Source organism: Dermacentor andersoni, chromosome 6 (assembly GCF_023375885.2).
Source record: "Dermacentor andersoni chromosome 6, qqDerAnde1_hic_scaffold, whole genome shotgun sequence".
NCBI lineage: Eukaryota > Metazoa > Arthropoda > Arachnida > Ixodida > Ixodidae > Dermacentor > Dermacentor andersoni.
In genome coordinates this window covers 130,545,111-130,562,967 of record NC_092819.1, presented here as the reverse complement: position 1 = coordinate 130,562,967, position 17,857 = coordinate 130,545,111, and the positions used below count along the sequence as shown (strand labels likewise).

The following is a 17,857-nucleotide window of genomic DNA, read 5'->3' as shown; positions in this document are numbered from 1 at the left end:
TCCTCAGAAAGCCAGCTCGAAAATCAAATGGCAATGCAATCCCCTTTGCGTTATCATACAGACTTTTCCTCCCGATATCTTTGTTACCATGTTTATAAATCTGCACGGTCTTGTCTTGTTTCCATCATTCGCATTCAATTTACCGTCTCTGTTTACCTCGCCTTCCTTTCTTTTATAAGTCCTGCTTGACTGTTTACACTTTTAATTACCCTGTACTTGATTGCCAGTTTTCTTGACCTCTTTCTCTATTTTGTGTCCACCCTTTCGAGGTACAGATATACGTGAACTTTAGCTGGCCATTTCTTTTCATCTATGTTCCTTAGTCTTTCTTTAAAACTAACATTTTGCTGCGCTTCTCTGACTTCAAAAGAAGCCCATGCATCTGACCTTGCACTGCCTCACTTGTGGTTCTACCGTGGGTCTCCAAAGCTAGTCGGCCCACTGCCCCCAGCTTAATCTCCGACCCCGACAACATTTATGATTTACGGCACGTATTTGCGAAAGGACGTCCGAGCAACATTACACTCACCCGAATTCCTCGTTCCGCCTCCTATTTATTGTAGCCCCAAAGTTTTCTTTGTTTTATTATTGCTACATTCCACTTCTCTTTCATTTTTAGATTATCTTGATGAACGCTTGAGTAGGTCTTTCCCTCGTTTATATAAACACCCTGATATTTATATTGCTTCACCTTTTGTATGACTTCCTGCTGAATTTATGCCACGTCATCCCTCGTCTCTTCATCGATCTTGATTCCCGATTTATCTGTGCTAAAATGAAGGTCTAGATATGTCGATGCGCGACCACTTCCATTCGCAAGTATCTGTAATTATCTTGCAGTGTGCGCTAGTACCACTATATCGGCCGCGTACATCAGGCCAGTGACCTTCTGCTGCACAGTTTGCCCATTACGGATGTAAAACAGACCAGAACCTGGTTCCCTGCTTTACAGCAGCCTTTCCATGCTCTTAACATAAAGCGTGAACAACAATGAAATGAGAGGACACCCCTGCTTCAATAATCGGTGAATTTTCTCAAGTTCACTATATTTTAGGCCTTCCAATACGCATTGTACTCCGTTGTCTCTATATACATCTTCCTCAGCGGCTCTACGAAATCGTACTCTATGTCTTCGTGCTTAAGAATATCCTATAACAATTCCCTGTATACGTTGTCATAGGCTCCCTTAATGTCTAGAAATACTGTCTATAAAGGTCTATTATGATCTACTGAAACTTCTACGCACTGAGTCAGTACAATTATATTGCCCTCTAAGCGTCTGCTTGGTCTGAACCCACTCTGAAGTTATCCCAGTAGATTGTATATCTCCACCCACTTCTACGGCTCAAATCTTATGGCTCGCATTGCCATCTTATATATCACCGATGTTGCTCTAACTTGCCTGTATAAGCTTATCTGATTCTTATCACCAATGGCCACGTAGAGAAGGTCCATCCTGCTTTCACGACACCCAAACGGAATTTTTTTCGCTTGAATAAATTGGTGTATGGTGTTTGTCAGCAGGGCCTTGCTCTTTGGGCCCACCTATTACATTAGCCTTGGGAAGCCTTGGGAGCTATGCAAAGGGGGAAGGCAGCTGGGGAGGATCAGGTAACAGCAGATTTGTTGAAGGATGGCGGGCAGATTGTTCTAGAAAAACTGGCCACCCTGTATACGCAATGCCTCATGGCCTCGAGCGTACCGGAATCTTGGAAGAACGCGAACATAATCCCAATCCATAAGAAAGGGGACACCAAAGACTTGAAAATTTATAGACCTACCAGCTTACTGTCCGTTGCCTACAAAGTATTTACTAAGGTAATCGCAAACAGAATCAGGAACACCTTAGACTTTTGTCAACCAAAGGACAAGGCAGGATTTCGTAAAGGCTACTCAACAATAGACCATATTCACACTATCAATCAGGTGATAGAGAAATGTGCGGAATATAACCAACCCTTATATATAGCTTTCATTGATTACGAGAAAGCGTTTGATTCAGTCGAAACCTCAGCAGTCATGGAGGCATTACGGAATCAGGGTGTAGACGAGCCGTATGTAAAAATACTGAAAGATATCTATAGCGACTCCACAGCCACCGTAGTCCTCCATATAGAAAGCAACAAAATCCCAATAAAGAAAGGCGTCAGGCAGGGAGATACGATCTCTCCGATGCTATTCACAGCGTGTTTACAGGAGGTATTCAGAGACCTGGATTGGGAAGAATTGGGGATAAGAGTTAATGGAGAATACCTTAGTAACTTGCGATTCGCTGATGATATTGCCTTGCTTAGTAACTCAGGGGACCAACTGCAATGCATGCTCACTGACCTGGAGAGACAAAGCAGAAGGGTGGGTCTAAAATTAATCTGCAGAAAACTAAAGTAATGTTTAATAGCCTCGGAAGAGAACAGCGGTTTACGATAGGTATCGAGGCACTGGAAGTGGTAAGGGAATGCATCTACTTAGGGCAGGTAGTGACCGCGGATCCGGATCATGAGACTGAAATAATCATAAGAATAAGAATGGGCTGGGGCGCGTTTGGCAGGCATTCTCAGATCATAAACAGCAGGTTGCCATTATCCCTCAAGAGAAAAGTGTACAACAGCTATGTCTTACCAGTACTCACGTACGGGGTAGAAACCTGGAGGCCTACGTAAAGGGTTCTACTTAAATTGAGGACGACGCAATGAGCTATGGAAAGAAGAATGATGGGTGTAACGTTAGGGATAAGAAAAGACCAGATTGGGTGAGGGGGAAAACGCGAGTTGATGACATCTTAGTTGAAATCAAGAGAAAGAAATGGGCATGGGCAGGACATATAATGAGGAGGGAAGATAACCGATGGTCATTAAGAGTTACGGAATGGATTCCAAGGGAAGGAAAGCGTAGCAGAGGGCGGCAGAAAGTTAGGTGGGCGGATGAGATTAAGAAGTTTGCAGGGACAACATGGCCACAATTAGTACATGACAGGGGTTGTTGGAGAAGTATGGGAGAGGCCTTTGCCCTGCAGTGGGCGTAACCGGGCAGATGATGATGATGATGATGATGATGATGGGGATTTCACGGGGTCCATTGGCCAGGTTACTAGGGATATTTTGTTCTGCTTTTTTTCAGTAAAAGCTTTCTACGGTAAATTTCTTTGTTGCCGAAGCTATCCATAATAATGTCTTTGATGTACCATAGCGCGTCGTCTCCTTCAAAGACGTTACCGTCTTTGTCCCGTATAGCCATTTGCGAATATTTATTTGGAGCTGGGACTGCTCTTACATGGTTCCAGAATCTTTTTGGTGCACCTTCATGTTTTCTTTTCTTTTTTGCAAATGTCAGGCATCCAACTTTCACTTAAACATTTAATGTTTTGTTACGCTAGTTCGCTCGCCCCCCTTTTGTTCCATCTATGTAGTACTTCTTCGTGTAATCCTAACTTTTTGGCTTCTCGATGGTCCCCACACGCTTGCTTACGCTCTTCTATAGCTTGCTTTATTTCTTTCTTCCCCATCGCTTGCGTAGTTTTCTCCTTGCACTCCAACTACTTTTCAGCCGTGTCCGTTTCACCGTGTTCCAACGATGCTTTAGCCGTAGCCGTCCTGCTGCGTGACATTTACGAGTTTTTTGTAATCCGAGCCTGCTGTAGGAAATGTCTCCATTGTCTTCCCCACGCTTCTTGCTATTTCCGATATTTGCCTTTCATTTACTTTTAAGTGTTCTGTTGCTGTGTCTTCATGCCTTGCGTCTGGATCTCTCCCAGATGTTATGGTTATACGCTAACGAACACTACCTAAGCTATCTCGTCCTTGTTCATCTATAGTCATTTGGCCTCGTCGTTCGTAAACCGGTTTTGACACTGAAGCCTAGTCGATACATGTCTGCAGATTTCCGCATTGCCACGTTGCCTGTCCTTGACATTTACTATCCCTGTTTACTATAACATATTGCTCCTCGCACAAATGGAGCATTTTTTATTATTATTAAATGTGTTTAAGGAGAGGCGGATGCTTATGTGTGGCGCCGGGTACTCCTCTTGCGTGATAGTTATAGTCAGAAAGTTGTCAACAACAACCAGGCAGGACAAATAAACATATGAACGAACCTTCACGTACTAAGTCTCAGTACTGCAATATAAATAACTATCCGCGCAACCGAAGAGTTCACATAGCATAAACACTCAAAAATGCGAAATGTTCACGCGCAACACGTAAGTTCACACAGCATAAATGTTCACACAACCAAGATATTCCCACAGAAGATGTGGGGCATTTGAATACCGCACTCTAAATGCAACAAGTACAAATGCTACATGAACACGAAGACCCAATGAACATGTAATTAAGGGTGCCTGTTAATAATAACAATGATAAGCTATAACTACTGTATATGACTTAGCATTTTTTGTGATATTTTTGATTCCTCCAATACTTGTACTAAGGCGCGCAGCGATGGTATTGAGTTTTTTCAGTTGGCCATGGACCTAAAATTTTTCCTAAGAATAGTGGCCGTCTATCCAAGCCATGTAGTTCTTTCGAGAGATTTTCGCATTAGGTAACCGTTGTAATCAGTATATCCGTCTAGATCTTCCATGTGCGCATTCATATCTCCTACTTTCAACAAACTTACACTAAATAAACTTTGCGGATTTTCACAGGCAGCAATACTTTTCTTCAAATCATTCCATTTCGTTCGAGTTCACCTTCGCATTTGCTGTAATCTCCTGCTAAGCTCATTTGCTACAGCGACTTACGTGTAAAGACGGAGGCGCAGTGTTCGAGGGACAGACCAGAAAGAAGATTGGAAACTTTCCTTTCGAAGCAACCGAACGTATTACCTTCATCGCTGCACGATACCTTGTTTAGTTCTTCGTGCGTCCAACTCCAGTCTTCGCTTCGGTTCATGAATATTTGATGCACCTGCACACACTCGCATTAAACCTGGCCAACCTGAACGAATATTCCACAGCCCAGTGCCAAGCGAAACCGTAGTGGCCGAAAACGCAAAACTTCCTATTTGTGGTACCGCTCCGACAGGATCTTATTACAAGTTCATACAGGCCGTTTGCACAGCGTTCAGGCACGCTAGATACATCCTACTGCGCATGGCTAAATGTGTGAGGAGTGCGCTTGTATCCCCCTTTACGCTGGCCGCCTTCCTAGAAGATATATATACGAGGCGTACACAAAATTGGGGGGTGCCCAAACATACACGTGCATACACACAAGCACACACACATCACAGCCGATTTTCCAAGACATCGAGCAGAACTGGAGCACTCCCGAAGTGTATGTATGTGGGCGAACTGCTTTCCCATCCGACATAGACATATCCTGGCGCGTAATTGCTGTCACGTCCATGCTGATAGCCGAGGCTGGCGGGAAATGAAGGAAGCAAGGGCCTCCTCTTCGGTTCTACCGCGACGTCAGTAGACTGACCGAGATACCGAAAGGAGGGAGCTTAATCGTGAGCACTGGGAAAACAGTGGCAGCGACAGAGTGTAGGCTGCTGCCCCCCAGGGCGATCGGCCGCCTTTCGCTGGCTGGCGAGCAGGAAGACGAGAAGGAGGAGGGGAAGGAGAGAGAAGTCGACTGCTGCTGCAGCAGGTGCGCGCGACATCGGCGTCTATACTGCCGTAATCGATGGCCGCGTAGGCTGCGCGCGTAGCCGCCTGGGAGCGCTCCGGTGACATGCACGAGGGGTCTTCCTATCGACTGAACTCAGAGTATGACGCTGGCGGGATTAAGTGGATGAAATACAACGGCGAAAAAAAAAAACGGAACGTGTATCAGGGAGGATGGGGACTAGTTAATGACTTTGCTACCAAATGCCGAGCCCTTCTTTTCTTGTTGTTGTCTGCGTTGCTCTTCCTATGTGCTTGCCTATTTTCTTTTTATTTATTTATTTTTGCGATGGTTGTAATCCCGATGTTTCCCGTGGCAGATTAACTAGACGGCGCCGGAGGACGCGCAGCTTGTCTCTATCCCGTGTGAGGCTTATCGGCCCGAGAATTGATTGCTTGCGGACGAGATTTTACACCAAATACATGTCTTCCTCTTTCTTTCTTTTTTTTCATTTCTCCCCGATACACAAGAGACTTAGCACTGGCTATTGTTAACTGTTATCCGCTGTGATGAATGGCAGTGATCGTGCGCATGCGCTCTGTTTCTTTCTATGTTCTTATACTTCTACGTCCCCCTCATTCGCCCCCCAATGTATGGTAGCAAACCAGATTTTCTTTCTATTTTCTTTCTCTTTCTTTTTACTTCTTTCTTTCCTCTCTTTTCCTCTCTCTCTCTCTCTCTCTCTCTCTCTCTCTATTTTTATTTTTTCCGGGGAGACGCTTTCTTGCCTAATTTCTCGCGTTTGGCATGGCTGCCTGGCTGTTGCGTCGGTCGCTGTTTCGGCAGATATACTAGGCTGAATCAGAAAGCATTTTTCTCTATTTTGTTTATTAGCCCAAATAAGGTACATACACGTAATTACAATTATGCGTACTATTCTACGTACCTTACGCTATTTTCACGCGATAGCACTCGAAGATCTCCGACTGCTTCTCGCGCTGCAGCTTATGTAACCCTAATGCTTACCGGGAAACGCTGAATCGCTGAAGAAATCGGCCAGGTAATGCCAAGTTGCGGGATATCAAATGCAACCGTTGTGGCAGATGTTGTGACCGAACCATCGCCCCATACTTGTACAGTCCCAGTATTGTGTTGTAAATACATGAAACAGCGTGAGCTGCTTCAAGCCACTGGTTGAAACGTGGCACTTCATCGTAACCCCAGGTATTTGAAGCCTCACCAGTGGTCTCTGTTTCGTCCAGGGAGGTGTTTTGGGGACGTTGGTGGCCTGAAACCTTACAGGTATATTGCTTGCGTGACGTGCAATTGCTTTACAAAAATCACAATCAAAGTTGGTTCTTGGAAGCGATGACAAAGAATGGCGTGAGTGTCTGGTCAGCAGGCGAAGATAGGTTCACCCAAGTTCACAGGACGTGTCTACGGCGACTGGGCAACGCCGTCCATCCGCTATTGTGCCCTTAGTTGACGTGCAACCTGGGCATGCTGTGGCGTATGTAGGCCACGAAAAGTGCCTGGTACACTTGGAGCAAACTCCGTTCTGGAAGGCCTCATCTCAGTCCAGATATCGAACGAAGAACGTGTGTGAATTTTGTCAGTTTAGCTTTAAGCGCAGTAGCATATTTTGTACAAGATTGATTGCCGTCTATTATGACACCAAGAAATCTGGGTGGGTGACTAAACTGGGCGCTGTTCCGTCGACAACGATGGCGCATTGTGACATTGATTTAGTTGCTGCATTGATAAGTTGTGACACTTAGTTGCTGAGTCTTGCAGGCTTTTACAGCGAATGTAGTTAGCTGGGATAGTAGGCGCACGTCGATAAGAAAACCTGCCTAACCAATACGCCAAGTCGTATATGTGCTAGACTAAACAGCGGGGCCAGGTTATAGTTATACTGCACCTATGTGTTTTGAACGCGCGGTATAGTTGCAGAACAAACAAGCGTACCAAAAAACGAGTACGTAAGCATGAAGCAAGCACGCCTCTTTGCGAAGCATAATTATATGAGACAGAAAAGCCACATCATTTACACATCCCATAAGAACTGATAAATTCCTTGTTAACGGTAGGTAATGATATGCATTTTTAATTTCCCCTATGCTCACATTAGTTGTACATGCTTATGCTAATTCTTGCAGTCTAATAACCACTTTCCTTTCTTTTTTATATCTACGAGCTGCTTTGTTAATGTTTTGCCATTATGCTATTTACTTTTGACCGAGTTTTGTATTTTCATTTATATTGTTAGTTATTATTTATTGTGATTGATTTCCGTACCTATCACTTTTTGATAGCCGACGCTACCTGTGGCATATCTTTTCATTTTACAAATTTAATAAAGAAAAAAGCTTAACAAGCAAATATGTTCGGAGATAACAACAGCAACTCCCGAGTCAACTGCATGCGGTAGTAAGCACAGTGCGATTGCGCACACGTACTCGCAGACTGCGCGACGCGACTACCGAGACTCGTCAAATGGCGTACAATGTCGTTCTACAGAATGCGCTTTCATACAGCCTGTATTCGAATGGGCCGTCACCCAGCGATCGCTACGCCATTGCAGATCTCATTGCGGTGTTTCTGAGCCGTTCCCTCAAAGAACCTTTTTCGTCAATTTCAGACTCCTGTAACTGCTTCCGGTAACTGCCATAAAGTGCGACTCAACGCCCTTTTTGGCGCTCGTTCTAAACTAATAAAAGCAGCCGTAACAATCGCTTCTGGAGGCCCATTTCTCCCGCAGCTCAGGTGTCTTGGATATCAGCCACCGGCACCACAAAACACATCTTTTTTTTTTTCCTCAAACTAAGAAAAATACAAACAGCGCAATGAAAGAAAACGTTCTTTTTCCGTGTGTCGTGCACTTACGCGCGGGGACAGTTAAACAACCAAGAAAAAAACGAATACGAGATTGTTGGCCCTGGTATCGACGAACCAGTAAGGCGGTAAGGGAAGTATTGACATAGACTCAGTTTCGGACCTAGTATTGGTCTTCTTTTTTTTTTTAGTTGCGTTGAACTTCATACAGAGACAGAAAAACGGAAGAACGAGTTTCGTGTATACACTTAGTACGCCGTTCGCCAAGAACTCACACAAAAAAAAAGACGAAAGAAACGAGGAAATGAATACGAACTTTATCAGAAATCAAAGCACGGCAAAAGGTTTCAAGTTGGTGAGACTTTCACTATCAACACTGTCAAGTCGGTGAGAGCGTCCGCCGCTGCGGGAGCTACGCTCTCTGACGGAAACGGCGCAGTGTAAAAAGCTGTGCACGCACAGCTTCCTACCCAACAAAAAAAAAATATGAACAGAGGGAAATTTGGCAGCAGCGCATGGCTATACGGCAGCTGCAAACACTGCGGTTCACCCAGCGTGCACGAATTTTTATTAGGTTCATCGTTCAGGCTTCGAAACGAATTTGCGACTATGGACATTGATCGTTTTAAGCGAAACTTTGCGTGGTGGTTGATCGCAACATTTGGCGCTGATCATGCATGCGCTGAGACTTCTTGCTATGACACGTGCTTAGAAAACCAATTTCTCGGGAATTTGTAGACATAAAGCGTTACAAATAAAAACCATGGCGGTGTCTCGAGCCACAGGCGCGAATATCACGCAAATATGTGTACTAACCATAACTTCCATGGTGACCGAACGTTCACAGCTTTCCCTTGTAGTAAATTTAGTAGAAAAGCATGATAGCGTTAGGCTTAATCACTGCATCTGTTCGGGTAGCGTCCTCTCCCACTTTCACATGAGGCTTTGAGAAATCTCGTGAGATTCGTCGCACTGACGGCGTCAGGCTATCACGGCCCCGATTCAGACACCCATCAGCATGAAAAAACATAATTGGCGACTCAGAAACTCCCACGTCACTGACTTGCGATTGCTAAGCACTAAGGTTACCTCCCAACCGGGCAGCTGAACCAACCCTAACGCTGGGAACAGGCCACTAGCCGTCAGCCTGCGGCGCCATCAACTTTGCCATTGCGAAGCCATTATCTAGCCCGCGTTGGTAGTGTGTGATAGTGATCTAAGGAAAGCAAGGACGCTTGATTCTGCAACCCGGCAGGGAGCACGGCGAAGCGTCATCAGGGGAGAGGGAGTGGGTAGTGAAATATGATAGAGAAAGAGGGAGGGTGTGGCCCAATAGACTCCACTATGCGCGACAGGTGGCAGTCCTCAGTAAAGTTGCCAGTGTTGTAGCGAGCGCTTATAGGGTGTCTATTCCCGTGAAACTTATAAACTCCAGCAGGCTTCGCAGCGCAGGGAGCTGTGGACACACTGGGAACAGCAGGTCAGTCTCTGTGGCCGCTGGAAGGCCGTGGCGTCTGTAGGTGTTGATCACTGTGGAGCGTTCCTGCGCCAAGGATGGGCAAGCACAAAGAAGGTGCTCCAGAGTCTCGGGGTCCCTGCACCTCTTGCATGCAGGCGACGTGGCGCGGCCCCTTGGCGTACAGCCGGGCCGCAGTCCAGGTGCAGCCAGTCCGCAAGCGCAGGAGTGTGTAACGGTCTCTTCTGGAGAGGCCGTTCTCTAGAAGTGGCTTGGGGGCCCTGCCACTAGCCACTCGGGGGCCCGGGTGAATAGAGGTGATCAGGCACCGTAGCCGATGTCTCGTGTAGTCCGAAGGTAGTGTGTTGGTGAATGTGACAGGTAGTGGAAAAGGAAAGTCGCGCTACGGAGCGCTAGGGAGCGCTAGGGAGCACTACAGCAACGCCCATTCCCCAACTCTTTGCCTAACCCAAGAGTTATAGTCGATTCAGGCGCTACCTGTAGCTGTAGCAAGAGAAATTAAACGCCGTGTATCCACTGCCCCTAAGAACCAAACTTTTCCTTTGCAAAGTAACTTTTTTTATTTCATTTCTCTCTTTTTAAACACAAAATATAGTACGGCATCACCCTATGGAATCACTAGTCAACATAGAAGCGTCAGATCGCACTCACCACCGCCCAAGCCTGGAAAAGGAGGCACAGGCCCTGGCGCACATCGAGCGGGTCCTCGTGGAGCTCGAGCCCAGGTCGCCGTCTGCTCCTCCCACCGAGCCCGTGCAGGTGGTGGTTACCGCGCCGCCGGTAGTCGTGATGGCGGTCGCGGTGTTTGTGCCGGCCGTGCCCCCTCCTCCCCCTCTGGCGTCCAGGGAGGAGGGCAGGCCGTTCATGTCGTAGGCCGAGAGGACGCAGAAGCGGCCCTCGTCCATGCAGCAGTGCGGGCAGCCCGACAGCGTTACCGCCGCCAGGACTGCGCTGCTTCAACGGGGAGGCAAGTGGCCCAATAAACGACGCGGTGTGAGCTGCGCCGCGATGGTCACCCGTCAGTCGAACGGACGACGGGACGATTGGGACGGATCTGGCGGCCTCGAAAGACTCTGCCGGCAACCACAACGCGGGCTGTCCTGTAAGCAGTAAACGAAGACCAGGCGGATACGTTAGAAAGGGTTGTAACTAAGTCACTCGTTGTAACTAAGTCACTCGTTGTAACTAAAACCCTCGTTGTAACTAAGTCACTGTCCTCTTCCGAGGACATCGCTACAACAAATATTTACGGCGAAGGTAACGAAGAACAGAAATTCAACTTCATTATAAACAGTATTTCGTTTAAAGCGGAGGAAATATAAGAGTAGTAACGTGGGAACACAAAAGATTTGAAATGAAGCAATATTTAGAATAGGGCAACTTCTTCGAAACGAGCTTTTACTGTAGGTCTTCTTTCTGTACCACTGTCCTGCGGCAGGACCGTCTTTCGAGAAGTTGGCCTGACCCTTAACATCGCAACTGCATTAGCAGTACGTTGAGTATCCTATCAAAAATTATGAACGGTCGTTCTACACCCAAAGTCCCAAGGCTCACCGTAGGGGGAGCCCTTTCTTCTAGAGCATTTGTATAAGTCACTACGATTCCTGCCTAGTCATAAATAATCTGGGAGCATTCTGTTATAGACAGCCTACAGACGTCATGCCGTATCCTTGTGATTGTGATTCGTTTAATGTCTTTCACGACTACTTTCCCTGTCGATGTAATGACAGTTCTCGAGCAACAGAACTCAGTTGTTAAAACAGTTGTGTCGAGCAATATATATCCCGATATAAAAGCCTCATCACGTGTTACTGCCTCGTGGTGGTGTCATTACTTCCGACAAATGAAGCAATGGTGAACGCTTGGGCTCCTGAAATCCTCTAGGTCTGCGACTATTCCGTAAATAATAGGCCTGAAAGACCTTCGGCGGGGCTCCAGCATGACCTTGACATTTTCCGAAATAAACAGGGTACGCATTTTGTATGTTGTGACAAGCAAGCACCGCTGTGACAGAGTCACTTGCTCGGATCAGTACATGACGAGCGACATAACTACATTGAGCACGCTCAGACGTTCACTGACACTCATTTAAACTTTGGTATTTGCTGTTGTATAACTGCACACGGATGGAACGGTACACTACATAAAAATCGGCCATCCCAACAAACAGCTGAGAAATACAAACGCACGCGTCACAAACAGACTTACATAGTCTGCAAAAAGAAATGTATACTCTATACAGTGCAACTAATGCTGCCTTCAGTTCTAAGTGTACGGAGAAACTTGCATCAAGGAAAAGCCTAATACTTGGGATATTTTGCAGAGTTCAGTCAAGTGTTATCAGCATCTATATATCTGCAGACCGACCACGCAGTTGCCGCTTCCCGGCAACTGCAGCTTATGCAGCCGTAATCTTTACCGGGAAACGCTTGCGGCGAACGATGTGCGCTAAGGCGAGCTTTCTAGTTGTTTTATTACTTGCCCCTGGACGGCCGGCGCCACCGTGGATGCATGGATGGACGGATGCTATGAGCATCCCTTTGGAACGGGACGGTGGGTTGCGCCGCCAAGCTCTGGCGCCAGCACAGATGCGCGGACTTGAGCGCCATGTGGTGGTGCTTCAAGGTGGCTTCCTCCGTTTTCTTCCTCGCGCTTTCTTCGCTATCGCAGCCTTCTGTTTTTAATTAATGCGAAAAATGAACACACTTGCGTAACAGGTGTATTTATTTTTCACATTAATTTTTGCTCACGTGCCTAGGCTGCCCGCCGACCAGCCACGTGTCATGCCTGAGCACTGGCTATTTTGGTCTTCACTGTTACAGGTGTATATCATCCATCTTGGGACTGATTATCTTAGTGTCTGGGCTGTTTTCCAGTGTGTTTATTGTCTGCATTATTGAAGTCAAGAGAGTTGCTAAAATGCTCGCGGAACTAAGCAAAATGTGACACATTCAGCTCGAAAGCGTGCGCAGAAATACAAGAAATTCACATGAAAAACTGAAAAAGGAACGAGTAGTACTGAAGAATAAAGATATACACATAAATGATCCACTAAGCAAGCCCTAGAAAGAGCTTATCGAAATTAAGCAATACAACCGTCAACGAAATCTCGAGATCAAGGGCCTTTCAAAGATTCCCAGTGAAAAGATAGCCGATGTCATAGTAGAAGTAGTAAAACATTTGGGCATTCTACTGACATGCTTGGTTATCATACGCGGAAGTAATTCATCGCGTCACAAGCAAGGACAAGGAAAGGCCGAACGTGGTCGTCAAGTTCGCGTCTCGCTCATTCCATGATAACATCTTGAAAGCGGCTACAAAGATAAAGCTTTTTTCCTGCAGACTTTGGCTATGAAGGCAATGATGTAGTCTATATCAATGAGCATCCATGCATATAAAATAAAATTCTTCTTGGAAAGCCTACTGCACGCAAGAAAGGAGAAAAACTGGAAGTACACCGGCGTGGCGAATGGCATAACATTCTTCCTAGGAAAGCACAATATCCTAGCTTTCTACGTGCTCAAACTGAGGAACGCCTACTGAAGATCTAACTTTCACAGTGATGCCTACGTATGAATTAATAGAGCAAACGGGTGTAGGCGATATTCTAATAGATATTAAGAGAAAAAAATGGCGATGGGCAGGTCATGCAATGCGCAGATTAGATAACCGTTGTATCATTAGGGTGACAGAATGGGTGCCAAGAGAAGGGAAGCGCAGTACAGGACGGCAGAAGACTAGGTGGTGCGACGAAATTAGGAAATTTGCGGGTGCTAGTTGGAATCGGCTGGCGCAGGACAGGGGTAATTGGAGATCGCAGGGAAGAGGCCTTCGTCCTGCGGTGGACATGAAATGGGATGATGATGATGATGATTATGATTATGATGATGATGATCATGATGATTATGATTATGATTATGATGATGATGATCATGATGATCATGATGATGATGATCAACAGTAACTCTTGTTCGCTGATACAGTGCAATGCCCGCAACTTGCAGCAAAAATATTGACGCTCTTTGCTCCTTCCTAGCCATTAATTTTTTTGAATTCGATTGTATAGCTGTTTCCGAGACTTGGTTGAAACTGGGTGAACTTCAGAATATCCCCGGCTATTCATTCTTTTCTACAGGGGGATCATTTTTGAGTTTTACATAATTTTTAAGAATGAACTCTGGCAATAGCATAATTCTTGTCCCTGAGTTGGATTATTCGAAGAGGCGGACATTCCTGGCACGAGAAATTGAAACACATATTTACCTAATTATTAGAAATTAATTAAATGAATTATTAATTAATTGCTTTACGGTGCATATTGCAATTTGCGAATTTTTAGCCGGCGAGCTTGAAAAATATTTAGCACGAGGGTGTCTTTAACGTGCCCCCAATACATGGGACACGGGTGTTAGTGCATTTCACCCCATCAAAATGCGGCAGATTTGATCCCGCGACTTCGTGCTTTGCACCGCAACATCATAACCACTAAGCCACCGCGGCGGGTGAGGCGGTGGTGTTGGTCTATTCACGAATGGCAATATCAAGTGTAACTTCTTTCCTCAATTCTCTTACACTGATCTTCATGGCTTCTGACTTTCTGGTACCTAAATTCGCCACCATTTATAGTCATTGTTGTAACCTATCGTGCCCCGAACCAATATATGCAAAACATTATGCATAATTTTGAAGCAATGGTTGTTTACTTGAACAGCTACAATCCAAAAACATTCACATGTGGAGACTTCAACACTGACTGCCTAAAAAATGACAGCAATGAATATTTTCCTCTTGTGAGCTCTTGTGGTTTCTTAACGTCACACGTGTCCCACCAGCATCGCTGCTTCTTATCAACATCAAACGACCATATACTGCGAAATTTCGACACAACAACCAACGAGAGCAACGTTTATGACACGATAATTTCTTATCATTATCCGATTGCTGTTTCATGTCCCTGAACTGATAACACTACCCAACGAACAGCAACTTATTGCAACACAATCGATTTTCGCATTTTAAAACAGCGCTTGTTAGCAGTTCGTCATATTGGGCTAGATCATACGAATGCACACCAACAATATGACATGGTAAGTTCTTAGGTTCTCAATTAACGGAAGTAATTGTGCAGTTTTTGCAGTGCCTATCTCTTGCCCCCCCCTCCCCCCCCCTCCCTAAGGATGAGTGTTGAGACCCAATTTATTTTCACTATATGTGAATGAACTTCGATTACTGCTACATAATTTCACCCCTGTCATGTATGCAGAAGACACTGCTCTCCTTTGCCCACATGAATCCATGGCTGATGCTTTCCGTGAAGCTAAGAAATGGGGTGAATTTGTGACTCGTTTCATGCCAACAAACTGCTCTTAAACGTTAAGAAGACAAAGTATATGGTGATTCACTCTTCCCATAGAGCTATAGCATGCGACTTTTGCGTAATTCAGGCTGAAGGGGAACATATAGGAAAACTCAGTAACCTAACATACAACGGTGCTCTATTAGACCACCATTTCTACTGAAAAAGGCATATTGACTCTTTGTGCAAAAAGCTCGGCACCGTCTGCTTTGGGCTTTTCAAATGTCGCCATTTACTTGATGTAGCGAGCTTGACAACGATTTATTTTGCCCTATTTCCTAGTCAACCATCTTTTTGTATATAATTTTCGGGTCATACATACCATCCTTACATAAAACTACTTACAGTGTTGCAAAAATATGCAATCCGTTTTATGTCAAACTCAAATTATGCTACCTCTACTAAATCCCTATTTCTTCCATAGCAAATAATACCCCTGCAGCTGTGACAAAATTACAGTGATGATGTATAGCTTTGACTAGTAATTTCCCACTTCACCCTACAGTCTTTATTCCTTCTCATTGTAAGACAAGAAGCCATGAATGTGGTAACTTCCTGAAGCTACTGGTAAAAATCTGTATGGGAAAAAGCGACTTTTTAGTGTTGGTTGTTCTTTATGGAATAATTTTGCTGTTCAGTTGAAGCAACATAAAGCTTTTTTGTGGGTGATGCTTAAACGTTATTAGAAAGAACTGTATTAGTTGTTGAAACTCTTGTGTTTAGTGTGCTAAACGGATATGCGGCTAATATGATGCATAAAGTGTCTACTACCTTTATGTACAAGCACGTATTGTTGTAACTATTTCTGCATAGATTATTATTCGCATGATGCTACTGATACAGATGCTTCTCAACACGTTTCTTGTAGGGCCTTATCTTGTCTAAAAAAAATTCGAGAAACTCAAATTCATCTCCGCATTCTTTAAATGGTTTTATTTATTCCTTGGTGACGCAGCCATACCGCCGCCATTATATATATATATATATATATATATATATATATATATATATAGCTGAGGGACACCGCAGCCGGTTTGTAAGTCGAGTTCTACCGCATGCCAATGCCGCACTCATTTCCCAACACAGACATTGAAAAACCTCAACGAGAATGGCCAATAAGAATGGCAAGCGTACAAAGCAATCTTCGAACATAGGCGCCGCCAGTCGTGGCTTCCGACGCCAGGCCTAATCAATGCCTCCCTAACGAGCGACTTTTCCCATTCACGGCGCCCATTCGGTGAACGGCTTTCGGCATCACAAACGACCCTCGAATAAACACCTATCGCCCTGGAGGGACAGAGCGAGGCAGCTTTTTTTTTTTTTTTTTGTCTTTACCGGGGCTGCAAGTGGGAGGCAGGAGAGAAAGAGGGGGCTACAGATTAGCGCTCCTCAAATCGTACCAAACGAACAACACAAATCACGAGCAATTAGCGACCCGGGCCCCGAGCGGGAGGTCGTTTGGCGCGCCCCCGGACTCGCGTGCAATCTGCCGCGAGCAGGCGACGTGACGAAGCCGCGGCTTGCCTTGCGAAGAGAGTTTCGCTCGCAGCGGTCTTCACGGGACTCAGACGACGGCGCCCTATTCTGCGAGCAAGGCGCAAGCGCGCGAGTCTGCGAAGCTCTGGCCACGCAAGATTGGAAACGCCTTGCTGCAAACCCTTTCCAAGCTGATTGCGCGCCCGTGGACGCCGCTGCTCAAATACGGGCTTCTGAGAGACGTCGCCTCGAGATAAACGCGGCGGGACGCTATCGTCGAGGGGCATGAGGAGGTGGGCACGAGCGTATAAGCATACGACGGGTCAACGGAATCGATTCTGACGGGGCCCTCGTTTGGCAGGGCTCTAGACGATGTCGGCGGAGTATAGTGCGGCACGTTGCGCAGGAAGCGAGGCGCCGCGTTGGACAAAAGGGCTCATTTTCTTCTCCGAGACGAAGCCTGCGGAAACCAACTCGATCCGGTCATCAGGAGCATTCGGACGGGACCGAGAGATGCTTGCCACGTAGGCAGAATTTGGATTTGGACCGAAGCCTCCCGGGCCCGCATATTGGGATACGTAAGCTCTAATGGAGGCGTGATCATGATGTTTATGGCCTGGTACGTACATACCAATAAAGAATAACCAATAAGATTTCAGAACATCATGCAATAAAAAAAAAGGGGGGGGGGGGGGGGGGGCAGGTAGAGAGAGAAAGTAGATGCTGCTCGCTTGCGCATATGACAAGAGGCTCGCGACGAACGGCGCCCCACATGTGAGTGCGCGAAATGTTATTAAGTACCACTGCAAAGCAAGAGCGCGGATCATTTCATCAAATGCGCATCGGCGCCCGGGAAAGCTCTAAGCCTGTCTAATTTCTGTGAATATTTTGTAGTATTTAGCGTTTACCTGTATGATTTTGTCACGTGCGTAGTACGTTCGTCCAGACACCCCAAATAAGTTTTCTTTTTTTTCTTTTTTATTGATAGGAATGAAATCGTTAGACCCGATACACAGCGTGTCCCAACTATATAGCACCAATATTTAAGTATATCAAAATACCACGTAGCTGGATAGAACCAAGTGAATGTTGTTTTCCGTCGCTCGGAGATGAATTATTTGTTGCATTAATTACGCCTAATTACACAATTAGTCTTGATTA

The 17,857-nt window shown here is 45.7% G+C and overlaps 1 protein-coding gene across 1 annotated transcript in view; it reads right to left on the bottom strand.

Moving 5' to 3' along the window:
* The window catches only part of LOC126523543 (solute carrier family 35 member F2-like), a 238,787-nt gene that overhangs the window by 128,096 nt on the left and 92,834 nt on the right, over positions 1 to 17,857 (bottom strand). The window contains exon 2 of the mRNA XM_050172141.3: positions 10,516 to 10,964. Coding sequence (XP_050028098.2) covers positions 10,516 to 10,769 — 254 coding nt within the window. The 5' untranslated portion in view covers positions 10,770 to 10,964. The remainder of the gene's footprint in view (positions 1 to 10,515; positions 10,965 to 17,857) is intronic.